Source organism: Pristis pectinata, chromosome 9 (assembly GCF_009764475.1).
Source record: "Pristis pectinata isolate sPriPec2 chromosome 9, sPriPec2.1.pri, whole genome shotgun sequence".
In the NCBI taxonomy this organism is placed as follows: Eukaryota; Metazoa; Chordata; class Chondrichthyes; order Rhinopristiformes; family Pristidae; genus Pristis; species Pristis pectinata.
This window is the reverse complement of record NC_067413.1, coordinates 31,392,021-31,405,225: the sequence shown is the minus strand read 5'-3', so window position 1 is coordinate 31,405,225 and position 13,205 is coordinate 31,392,021. Positions and strand designations below refer to the sequence as shown.

General features: G+C 42.0%; 1 protein-coding gene across 1 annotated transcript in view; it reads left to right on the top strand.

Moving 5' to 3' along the window:
* The window catches only part of LOC127574492 (protein TOPAZ1-like), a 53,804-nt gene that overhangs the window by 1,041 nt on the left and 39,558 nt on the right, over positions 1–13,205 (top strand). The window contains exons 2-3 of the mRNA XM_052023519.1: positions 5,405–5,568; positions 11,678–11,789. Of these exons, the coding sequence (XP_051879479.1) occupies positions 5,405–5,568; positions 11,678–11,789 (276 nt within the window). The remainder of the gene's footprint in view (positions 1–5,404; positions 5,569–11,677; positions 11,790–13,205) is intronic.

Below are 13,205 nucleotides of genomic sequence, written 5' to 3'. Positions count from 1 at the left end.
TGCCAAAAAGAGAAGTAAGCCTGAGAACTTGGAACATTTCAGATTTCAGCAAAGGAGGACCAAGAAATTGATAAGGAAAAATACAATGCACGAGTAGAACAGCAAGAAAAATAAAAACTGGCTGTAAAAGATAAAGTTTCATAGATGTGTGAAAAGGAAAATATTTCATAAGTTGATGTGGGTCCCTTACAGATATGGGAAAATAATTTCTCCTAAGACACAGTAAACTTCCCAAAAGTGTTTGAGAAAAATAGATCTGTCGTGAATAAGTGAGCAGAAAGAAATTTACATTAATAACAAACAGAGTATTGGATCTACTAATGGCTGATAGTTGATAAATCCTCAGGACCAGATGACCATCCCAGAACTTTGAAAGGGATGACTGTGGAGATAATGGATGGAGTTGTTGTCATCTTCCAAAATTTCATAGATTCTGGAATAGTTACCGTAGATTGGAAGGTAGCAAAAGTAACCCTTTTATTTAAGAAAGAAGGGGGCAAGGAAGTAGGGCAATAGAGGAGTTAGCCTTACCTGGATAGTAAGAAAAACATTAGAATCTATTATTTTCCATTACTGATGTCAGCCTAACTGGTATATGGTACCCTCTTTTCGGTTGCCTGCTTTTCTTAAATAGTGGGCTTACATTTGCTACTTTACAGTTTGGGAAGTAACTATTATCAGAACAATTGGAAAATAATAACAGGATTGGGCAAAATCAACATGGATTTATGAAACAAACATAAAATTTTTGCAAGGTTTGACTGAGTAGATGCAGGGATAAGGTTTCCCATGACTGGGGTGTCTAAAATGGAGATGATAGTCTCAAGATGAGTGGTTGGCCTTTCAGTGTAATAGAGCAGAATTCTTTGGAATTCTCTACCCTTGAGGCTTGGTGGCTGAGTTTTATTCAAGAAATAGATTGATAAATTTGTGGCTATTAAGAAAATCAAGAAATATGAAATTGTTACGGGAAAGAGGTGCTGAAATAAAAGATCATCCATGATTTATTGAATGGGCAAACAGGTATGAGGGGCCAAATGCAGTACTTCTATTACTTACATTCTTATGAAATAATGTTTGAAAAACCTGTGAGAGTATTTTGAGGATGTAATTAGCAGAATAAATAATGAGGAACTAGTACATGTGATGTATTGTACTTTCAAAAATGCCTTTGATAAGGTCCTACGTGGAGCTATTAAACAAATCTGTTGTTGAAAGGGACCTGGATTCCTTGTATATGAATCACTCAAACATACAGTTACAGCAAGCAGTTAGGGATTAATACAGAAAAAAAAATTACTTTGGCACCATGTTATTATTCAGGCCGAATGGCATCCTCTCGGTTTTATATTCTTATATTTTTGCGTGTAATTGAGAAGCCTATTTTAAACTGACGTTGCATGGAGATTTCTTTGCTGTATTTACACTTGTCAGGTTGATCATTACATTCCTTTGCTTCAAAGATTTTCAGAGATCTGTCTAACCACTACTGGAAGCGTCTGTTAGTTTCTCAAAAATATTGTCTTGTGTCCTGCAGTTCAGAACCACATGCACTTGAGTTTATAACCCATGGTTTGTTTACTTTCTGTACAAATAGAAGCTCAGAAAGCTCAATAGTGGAATGGAGGAAGGACTGGAAGGCTGACAATGTAAGGGTTCTTTCTGAGCTCCTTAGACACCAGGTGGATCAAGATTGAGATCAGTAAGCCTTTAGTTCTCTGATGACCAAGGTTGTTGAGGTGATTCTATTGTTTATGGAGTTGTCTAGTTGGTAGGTTAATGAAGGCAGTTAGAAAGCAAAGGGACATGTTAAAGCTGCAAAACGTAGGTCAGACTATTGTTAGGACATTAAACCAAAAGGAGAATGCTGGACTTGCCCAGCAGATCACACAGTGCCTGTGCAGAGGGAAAAAGTTGAGTTAACATGATAGATGCCAGTTCTGCTACAAGACTGACCTTGTGACTTGGTTAGTTTAAAAAAAACAAGTTATCTGCAATAGTTGTTTTCAATACTGAGTCCCAAAGGCTGCAATGAGCTGTCAGAAGATGAGGTGCTCAAGCTTATATGTGCCTCATTGAAGTAGTACAGAGACCAGACAGGTAAGAGTGGGATGGAGAATTAAAATGACAGGTATCTGGAAGTTCAGGGTCACTTCTGTGGACATAATGGGGATGGTCCATAGAGAAGTCAGCCAATCTGTGTTTGGTTTCTCCATTGTGGAGGACAGCACATGAGCATTGAATGCCATATATTAGGATGAAATGCAATTGAATCACTACTTCACCTGAAAGGGCTGTTTGGATTCCTGGATGGGGAAAAGGAGCAGCTACTGCACCTCTTGCAGTTGCATGGGAATGTATCATGAGGAGAGTATTTGATGTTAAAAGAATGGATCCAAAGTCTTGAAGTAAGGTGATGTAACCTTGTTAACGGTGGAAGAAATGGCAAAGAAGAAAGCAGAAACTGGTGGGGTGGAAGTCTTTTGGGACTTGAGAAACTTATAATGAATGTTGGTTCCAAATCTATGCCCTGAGATTGCGGCAGAAAATCTAAAAAATGAAAGCAAGAGTATAGATGGATCATGTGAAGCTGAAAGCAGGATAGAAATTGGCAGCTAAAGTAATGAAACTTCCAAGTCTGTATGAGTTCAGGAAACGGTACCAATAAAGAGTTGATGTAGGGGGCCTGAGTCAGACTGAAACAGGAGTTTCAGAAAATGACAGATGTAGCATGGACCCAGGAGTTCCCCTGGCCTCGCCTTTGATCTGGAGAAATTGAGTGGAGTTGAAGGTTATGGGAGAAAGGGTGGATAAAAATGAAGAAATAAGTTTGGTGGGGCTGAGACAATGGGTCTTTCTGGAACAGTCCTGTATCTGGATCTTGGGGAGGAGGTAGAAGTGGGCTTTGGCTTTTTATGACATCATGGTCCCATCTTCACCAACCACCCCACTTCTTACATTACTTTCCTTTGCAGCCACAGGAGATGTATCACCTGCTCTTTTGTCACTTCCAACCATCCAGAAACCCAAACAGTCCTTTCAGGTGAAGTAGTGATTCACTTCCTTTTACTGGTTGTATCAGAACCAGTCAGTTCTCCTCTAAGGCTATCAGTATGTCATTTTTTTTCTCTCTCTTCACAGACACTGTCAGATCTGCTGGGCATTTTCAGCATTCTCTGGTTTTGAAATTCTGGAACAGCTCTAATCTGCATGAAACAGCTTTTACACATCCCTTTGTTTTTTTTCTCCCTCTAATGTTGCTCATTACTCTTTCAACCAGACAGCTCTGTGAATGGTGTAATCATTTTGACAATCCTGGTCTCGCACCATCAGAGATATTTCCTTTCCTATAGATCTCTTACCCACCCTCTCCGTGACTTTAAACTTGCTTGTATTCTCACTTTACCAGAACTGATGAAGGGTCTTCAACCTGAACTGTGAAATCTGTTTCTTTTCTATTTTCTCAGGTAACATGTTCCCTTCCTGTCATCCAATGGATGAATGTTCTGTCTAACTTGCTTTCAGTTTGCTATATTGATTTGAGCTGAAGGAAATGAGACAGTGTTTGACTAGGACAAATGAACTTGGAGTTATAGTGGACAATTGATCTGCAATATCCTTAGCAATTAAAATGGAATGCTGCAATCACAAAGGTTTTGAATGCAAGTAGTGAGAAATTGTACTGTAATATAAGATGTCATAAGTCTTGTCTTGGGGTGTAAGTAATTTGGAGCTGTAGTGAATAAAATGCAGTTGGGTTATGTACTGAGGATTGCAACCAAATTCTTAACTGTTTAAAAATGTAAGTTGCAAAGAAAAGCCAACGAGCTATAGAATGATTATACTAAGGAAAGTAAAGTTATTCAAGATTCATAATGGAATAGTTATTTAAGATTCTTAATGGGGCTGATAGCATTGAACAGTAACTTGGAGATTTTACAGGGCGAGCACATTGGAACCAACTGGACATTGTATCTATTACAGGAAAGACGTGGTTATAGGAAGAAGTGCAGAAAAGATTCACGAGGATATTGCCAGGACTAGAGGGCCTGAGCTGTAGGGAGAGGTTGGCCAGGCTAGATCTTTATTCCTTGAAACATAGGAGAATGAGGATTGACCTTATAGAAGTATTTAAAATTATGAGAGGCATAGATAAGGTGGACGGAGACAGTCTTTTCTCCAGGGTAGGGGAGTCCAAAACTAGGGGGCATAGATTTAGGGTGAGAGGGGAAAGATTTAAAATGGACCTGTGGGGCAACTTTTTCGTGCAGAGGGCAGTGAGCATATGGAATGAGCTGCCGGAGGTAGTTGAGGTAGGAGCAATGGTATCATTTAAGAAGCACTTGGATAGGTACATGGAGTGAAGGGGCCTGGAGGGATATGGGACGAATACAGGAAATAGGAACTAACTAGGTGGACAATGTGTTCAGCATGGACTCGTTGGGCCAAAGGGCCTGTATCTGTGCTGTATTGCTCTATGATTCTATGACAAGTGTCCTTCATGTTTATGTCGTATATTTTTTGATCCAATTATGTTGTAGTATATGCTGTTATTTAGCCAGCTAGATAAAAAGGTTTTCTCAGTTACTTTTACTTTTCTTTATTGGAGGGTGTTCAGGCTTTCTAAAAATGCATATACCAATGGCACAGTATAATGTCATTATGATGAGAATAACTGCAAATGTGTCTTGTGATTGAAATTGCAATCTTGTGAACTTTGTTTTGGTACATTGAATATCTGAAGTGTATGGGAAAACCACTGCCACAATATGGAGTTTCAAATCAGAGGACTTAGACTTGCAAGTGTCCCTCTCCCACTCCCCTGGGTCTGGCTCTGCTTATCCTCCCCCAAACCCACCCCCACCCCCAAACATCACACTGCACAGGGCAGGCACGGTCGTATAGTGGTTAGTGTAACGCTATTACAGCGCCAGTGACCTGGGTTTAATTGCAGCCACTGTCTGTAAGGAGTTTGTACATTCTCCCCGTGACTGCGTGGGTTTCCTTTGGGTGCTCTGGTTTTCTCCTACATTCCAAAGATGTATGGGTTAGGAATTTGTGGGCATGCTATGTCGGGCTCGGAAGCATGGTGACACTTGCGGGCTGCCCCCAGAACGCTCTACACAAAAGATGCATTTCACTGTGTGTTTTGATGTACATGTGACTAATAAAGAAATCTTATTTTATCTTATCTTATACTTGTACAAAAGTAGTTTTGCTGGATATAAAAAAATCTGTCAGGAATTGTATTTAAAATAGTTGCCAGGTAAATGTTACGTATTCAATGTTATAAAGGCAGTTAATGTTCTGGAGAGTGAACTTTAATGGATAAAAAGTCATATTTGTTTGAATTGTCTCATGTTATTAAGTTTAAGTATCTTTTTTCATCTCTCTTTGTTTCTAGCAATTGAACAAAGAGTGAAGATCGAACGAAAGAATTCAACTGAGGGTGATTCTCTGTACTCCACTGATATGATGGATTCCAACATCAGAGATCCCAGTGTGGTTTCTGCAAAACAATTAATTCGAAGATCTGTTAGACAGACGCATTTCAAAAGAGGAACTGAAGTAAGAATTTTTAGTCTGGAAGGTGATTAATAGATATTACAAGAAATATTACTAATGAATATGAATTGAGAAGATGTTCCTGCTTGTATGGGAAGACCAAAACTAAAGGGTATTAATATGATGGTCATATAATTGCCATTAACAAATCCAGTAGGAAATTCAGAAGAGCCAACGTTAGTAGTGAGAAAGAGGATCTTACTATTATGCAGAGTGGTTGAGCTAAGTAGAACAATGTTTGTAAGGAGAAGATAGATACAAATGTGAGGCAGGAAAGAAAAGAAAAATGTGTAGGTATAATGAGATGAAGTAGGATGGGGAGCATAAATGGTAGCATTGGCCAATTGGGCCACATGGCCTTATTATGCTGAAAGGTTTTTCAATTCTCTGTAAAAAGTTAAAGAATATTTTGTAAAAACAAGATTGATGAAGGCAGTACCCATGATTTGGATTAGTAAAATAAAAAAACAAATCTTCTGTATCTTTGCCTGTCTGAATCTAATCTCCAGTAAATTAGAGAACAGCAACAAAACTACATGCTAATTAGGACTCAATTCATTTTGTCAGAGATAATTAAACAGAAATATGCTTCTCAATACAGTAAAATAACAGGTTAAGGTTCTTAAAATAAAATGTAGAGGAAGTTATTGCTTCTAAACCAGATTCTGCTCATGCTTACCTTAGTATGCTTGCTGATGATATTAAATGTGAGCTTTTGTTTTCTAGCTTGAGCAATTTTATTCTAAGTACAGGTTTGATCCAAAGAAAAGGTGATCCACCCAGACCAAACCTGTGCTGTACCTGGCAGGAAGATCTTTGACAGCCTCGTGCTGCTCAGGGATACCATCGCCTACGTGCAGGACAGAGGGGTGAACACGGGCCTGGTCAGCTTCGACCAGGAGAAGGCCTTCGACAGGGTATCACACACGTACATGCTGGACGTGCTCTCCAAAATGGGCTTTGGGGAGGGAATCAGGAACTGGATCCAACTGCTCTACACAGACATCTGTAGCGCAGTCCAAATCAATGGGTGGGAAACAGACAGCTTCCCCATCAAGTCTGGAGTCAGGCAGGGCTGCCCACTCTCCCCTGTCTTGTTCATGTGCTGTATAGAACCCTTTGCTGAAGCCATCAGGAAGGATGAGAGCATCAGAGGGGTGACGTTGCCAGGCAGTGAGGTCACCCAGGTGAAAACCTCCCTGTATGTGGACGACATTACCGTCTTCTGCTCGGGCCCAAGGTCAGTTCACAGATTGACCAGCATCTGTGACCAGTTTGAGTTGGCATCAGGGGCCAGAGTCAATCGCGCGAAGAGCGAGGCCATGCTCTTCGGCAACTGGCCCGACCGATCCATCGTCCCCTTCACCGTCAGGCCTGACTATCTGAAGGTGCTGGGGATCTGGTTCGGAGAGGCTGGGGCATGCAACAAAAATTGGCGGGAGCGGATTGGGAAGGTGAAGCAGAAACTGGGACTGTGGGAACGGCGCTCCCTATCGATAACTGGGAAGAACTTGGTCATCAGGTGTGAGGTGCTCTCAGGGCTGCTGTACTTGGCGCAGGTGTGGCCTGTTCCTCGCTCCTCTGGCTTGGGAATCACCCGCGCCGTCTTCCGGTTCGTCTGGGGATCCAAGATGGAGCGGGTCAGATGGGCCACCATGCACAAGTCCCTGGACAATGGGGGTAAAAGTGTCCCCATTGCCGCCCTCCTCCTGATGACCACCTTCGTCTGTGGCTGCATCAGGCTGTGCGTGGAACCCAAGTACGTGGGCACCAAGTGTCACTACGTACCAAGGTTCTACCTGTTCCTGCTGTTGCGAAGGATAGGCCTGGCCCCATGGCCACACGGCGTCCCAGTCAGCTGGACGCTGCCGCGCTACCTGTCCTTCGTGGAAAAGTTCTTCCAGACCAATACCTTTGACCACAAGTCCGTCAGGCAATGGTCAGCACGGAACATCCTGCAGGCACTGCAGGAGAAGGACTCAATGGATACTGTGGGGTGGTTCCCTGAGCAGACTGTCCAGACCATCTGGCAGAATGTCTCATCGCCAGAACTCACCAACAAGCACCAAGACCTCGCTTGGCTGGCGGTGAGAGGGGCCCTCCCAGTCAGATCCTTCCTGTATGGTTGGAACCTCACTCTCAGCGCGCGCTGCCCCAGGAGGATTGCGCTGGGGATGAGACAATCACCCACCTCTTTGCGGGCTGTAGGTTTGCGAGGAGGGTGTGGCGAAAGATGCAAGGGTCCTTGTCACGGTTCATCCCCAGCAGCAGCGTAACAGAGGATTCTCTGGTCTACGGGCTGTTCCCGGGGACACAGAGACGGACATCAACTGCTGCTGGAAGGTCATCAACTCAGTGAAAGACGCTCTTTGGTCTGCCCGAAACTTGTTGGTCTTCCAGCACTGTGAGATGTCCATAGGGGAATGCTGCCGGCTGGCACATTCCAGGCTGCAGGAGTACGTGCTGAGGGACGCGCTGAAGCTGGGTGCAGCCAACGCAAAGGCTCGGTGGGGAAGGACTACAGTTTGGGTGTTCTTCTGCCACTGGAGAAGGAGGGACGGGGACAGGCGAGAAAGCCCCTAAATATTGTAAATACGGGACTGGGTAGCTTCCAGGGAGCTACACGTGTGGCATCGGTGCTGTTTTTTTTATATATATAAAAAAGTAACACTAATGAATGATGTGTACAAGAATGTAAAAGTTTGCACCGTTTTGTAATTGCATATAGTTTGTCTTTTATTATGAATAAAGTTTATTTTGAATAAAAAAAGCCCATTAACCTTATTGATGTGATAATGTGACTGGACCTTAAATTAAAAGAAAGACACTGGGTATAAAGTTCATGTCAATTAATGTATGCAGTGTGAAAAGTGCTGTGCAGTGGTTGTGGATGATCTGCTGACTTTGCAGAAGTGAGGCTTATTGCACCTCTGCAACAGTTGACAGTAGTCACAATGGTGGTTCCGTTCATTTTATGGAGGCAACTTCAACATCACTGAAGTCAAAGAGGTGGTTGGCAGCTGTCTCCTTGTATAAGATGTACTGTATAGAAGTACTCTGGTCCAGCTAATCAATGTGTATGCCTCTGCTCTGAGGAATGAACAGCAGGCTGACTTCCAGCAGCTCCCACTACTCACTCCAGTGTCCTCATGGAAGTAGTAAAAGATGCCAAGCTATGCAATGTCTTCAATGACCCTGTAGGTGGAGCACCACAACAATACACCTGGTTGAGACTAGACAGTTTAGACTGGTTCTGGGTAGACTTCCTCCTTGTGTTCCAAACACTCATGGTTCCATCCACTCACATCACACCAGTGTTCTTCTCCAACCACTGCCTCCTGCTAAGTGACTCTCACCTACAGGAAGATCAGAAACTGAATATCAAACTGCTGACCCCCAAAAAAACATTGAGGAAAAGATGGATTACACAGAGATTACACCTTTATGTCTCCTTGTCACATTGGTGTGAAGTAATCAGGGTGAACATCTAAAGGTTCTTTATCCTCAAAGGTGTTCAGAAAGTGAGAGAGAGTCAATGGTAATTGTGCCAACTCCAGGAAAATATGCAGAATCTGCAGTTGCATGTAGAAGAGGAACTCCAAGAGGTAAGGAACCAGTAAACCTTGCTTTTTGCTTTGGAATCCTCCAAGACCATCTTTCAATCCAAAGTCTACTTCATGGAGCAGGAAGAGATGTGCTTGTGTTTCTTCCAAAAGGTTCATAGAAGAAGTTCTGGGATCAGCAACCTTGAGGAAGTGGATGGCTCAGCAACAGCCTAGCAGCCAGCCATAATAATGATCTGAAAATCCTTCTCTGCTGGCCTGTATAATCAGAAGGCCATGAAACTTCCTGTTATCAGTCTGATATTTTAGACAATGCAAGTGGGAGAGTCTGGACCAGTCATTGGCCCTAACAAGACCTGTCTATTCCTTTGAGAGGAATAAAACTCCCAGAAATGACGGCATACTAATCAAGTTGGACTGCAAGGGTCCATGCTTGGTGGAAGTGTACAACCCTGTGCTTTTGGGTGGGAGTGTGTCAGAATCAATGAGGAAGGGCATCATCACCATCGTCTACAAGCAGAAGAGGGAGAGGAGGAAATTAGAAATTGGTGACCCATCTCACTGTTAAACATGGATTACGAGATTCTATCCAAGGAATTGAATCTATTCTGCCCTGGGGCATCGGGACTGGACCTGTGCCAGAACCAGTAGGAAGATCTCTTGTACTGTTCAAGGATTTGATCCCCTACTTGCAGGGCAGGGGACGGATATTTGCTTGGTCAGCTTGGACCAGGAGAAAGTCTTTGACTGAACATCATGATGGATGTGCTCTCCAAAATGGCCTTTGAGGAGAATCTATAATTGGATGCAGCAATTCTGTGCAAATATTAGCCTAGTCCTAATTAACAGGTGGGTAATGGAAAGCTTCCTCATAAAATCTAGAATCAGGCAAGGGGCTTTTCTCTCTGCCCTGTCTTGTTTGGGTAACGTATTGAGCCCTTTCGCTGATCAGGAATTATACAGACCTAGGAGGAGTGATGATGCCCAGAAATGGTGCATTTAAGTCAAAGCCTCCTTGTTTGTTTGTGTACAACATAGCTGTTTTCTGCTCAGACCTATTGTTGGTCCAAAGATTGATCAGCATATGCTGTCAATTTTAACTGGTCTTGGGGATCAGAGTCAATCACAGCAAAAGCAAAGCCTTGCCCATTTGCAATTTGTTCTCTTTGCTGTCAGGGTAGAATACCTGAAGGTGCTGAGAATCTGGTTTGGGGAAGCTAGGGCATGCAGCAAGAATCGGCTGGAGCAAAAACCAAAGTGAAGTAGCTGCTGTTAACAATCTGGTTATCAGGTGCATTGTGCTCTGTGTTGTTGTATGTCGTGCAGTATGACCCATACCCCACAACAGTCCCAAAGCAGTTACGTGAGCTGTTTTCCATTTCATTTGGAGATCCAAAACAGATAGTGTCTATAGAAATATGGGGAGAATGTACCCAGCATAGCCCTAATGCTGATGGCCACCTTTGTGTTTGGTTTCATGAAACTGCATGCTCAGACTCTATGCACAAACACCAAATGTGCTGAGGTTCTACCTGTTCCCAGTTTAGGGTGAACCTGGTCTATTAATGCAGAATTTTTATTCTGTGCCACACCATAGGAAAGTTTCTGTGGAAAAACACCTTTGACTGCAAGTAATTTGGGCAGTGGTCCATAAGAAATGTTCTGGAAGCCCTGTGGGAGAAGATGATGGATCCTATGGAATGGTTGCCTGAGCAGGATCTCAGTCATTTGGGAAATTACCTCCTCACAAAAACGTTAAAATAAGCACCATGATCTTGTCTGGTGAGGAGACCCTCCCTGTCAGATCTATTATGTACAGCTAGAGTTTCAGTCCCAATACCAATACATACTGCTCTTAAAGAGGGCAGCAGTGTAGATGAGACGTTCACCTGGTTCTTTGTGGACTGTGTGTTTGCCAAGGTCTGGAAAGGCATGCAGTGGTTTCTGTCAAGGTTTATCACAAGCAGCTGCATATCATAGATCTCCGTCATATCTATGCTGTTCCTAGGGATGCTTGCTGAGACAAAATTGACTGCTTCTGGAATATCAACTCAATAAAAGATGCACTGTGGTTTGCCTGAAACTTGTTGGCCTTCCAATGCAAGGAGATATCTGCAGGGAACCCCACTGCCCAGTGTAACAGCCCCTCAAACATTTCACTGATGTAGTACTTAAGGATGAAACATTAGTGACATTGACAAATTGTAAATGAATGTATTGAATTATTTGGTAAAGTGAATGAAGGTAACAACAGGTCCTGATTTGTATTTCTATAGATTATGAATAAAGTATGTTTGGAGGAAAAAAAACCTGTCAAAATCAAAACTCAGGGCATGTATGTAATTGAAAAAATGATGTCATTAATGATTTAATGTAATCCTATTGACAAATGGAATGATATCTTGTGCTATGTATGGCAAACATCCGACTGTAGTCTATTGTATATTTGAAATTTTAATGAGTAAAGTATATCTTTGGGGAAAAAATTAAGTTCTAGCATAAAATGCAAGACATTCAATGGTATATAATATTGTATTTGTATTTTTCAGGGAGATGAGACTGTTCATGTGCAGAAAAGCAAGTGCATTATGCTTGAAGAACCTAAATATCTCCGACAGTCTTCTAAATATGACCACTTTAATCAAGGTGATGATGTATGTGGTAAGACAGTGAAAGGTCCCGAACACAAAAGATGCCAAGCAAGGAAAAGGAAAAAGGAGCACAGCAGCAGGGTTTGTAAAGTGGGTGATATGATTAAAAAAAATTGGAAGAGCACAGAGCTCAAAGCAACCATTGAATCTCTCCAGGTTAGCCTAAAAAATGGATGTAGCAAGATAAATCCTTCAGAAGAATTATTAAAATGGATTAAAAGAAGTCATAGCAAGAATAAATCTCTGGGTGCAGATGTTACAACAGAAAATATATTAACCCGTGACTATAGTAAAATACTGCTGGAAAATGGACCATCAGAGCTGTCTAGAGTAATTCAGAAAAGAATACAGCATCGTAGAGCCCTTAATAATGTAAGTTCAGAGTCTGATACGACATCTGGTAATATTGAAAAGGCTGGCATGTCTAATGTTCCCAAGGTTCCTTCTAAAACAGAATCTTTAGAATTATCTTGGCATCCCCAACATTTTGCTTCCCAATATACATGCCACAATGCTACAGCTTGGGGCAAAGAGAAAGCAACAGATGTGACAAGAGGTTCTTTAGAACAGGAAATAAAAGCGTTGTCTGATGTTAGAGCAGTGGAACCTACTACTGACTTTGAGCCTGATGATGCCATTGTACTTGACGAGCCTAAAGGACTTCCTGAAAGCTGGGAACAAAAAGTGAGTGAGCATACACACTCTAAAAGTTCTGTTTCACAATTTGGGTGTGCCAGAATGACTCCTATTTCTCTGGATACATGTGCTCGAATTAGGCCATTCAGGAGATCAAAACTATGCACAAAGTTTTGGTTTGGTTCAGCTTGGTTTTGCAAACAAGAAGAAATGAGTGGACAGCATTGTGATGCACCAATTCTCAAGACAAAATCAGGAGCAGTATCCTATCAAGGATTAAACTGCAGAGCTGTTAGCAATTTTGCTGGCAGTCAAGAATATTTGAAATCAGTTGAGAATGTTGTTTATCTATTTGCCATGTTGTCCTTGGGAGTTCCAGAATTAAAGCAAATTAACAAAGATAATTTGCAAGAAAAAGCAATATTAGTAAATAATTACAGTTTCTCAACTTTTGAACAGGATCAGGTTACTAAAATACAGCCACCAGTGCATCCCCCTATGGCAATAGAATGTAATAGAGAGTTAAAAAGTACACATGATAATGCTGAAACATCTCCAACAATTGATGTACCAAGTTGCACCAAGGTGACAAATAGTATCACTGAAGGAACTAAAAGCCCAATCAGGAAAAGTGCGTTGAATTTGATAAGTCTATCTGCCCACTACACTGAAACCCTGGCCTTGGCGAAAAGGCCAGAACTCTACATTCCTTTGTGCAATGGTACAGAAGGAAAAACAACCTTAAAGTGCCAAAGACACATAACAGTTTGGGATAAATCTACTTCAAGCA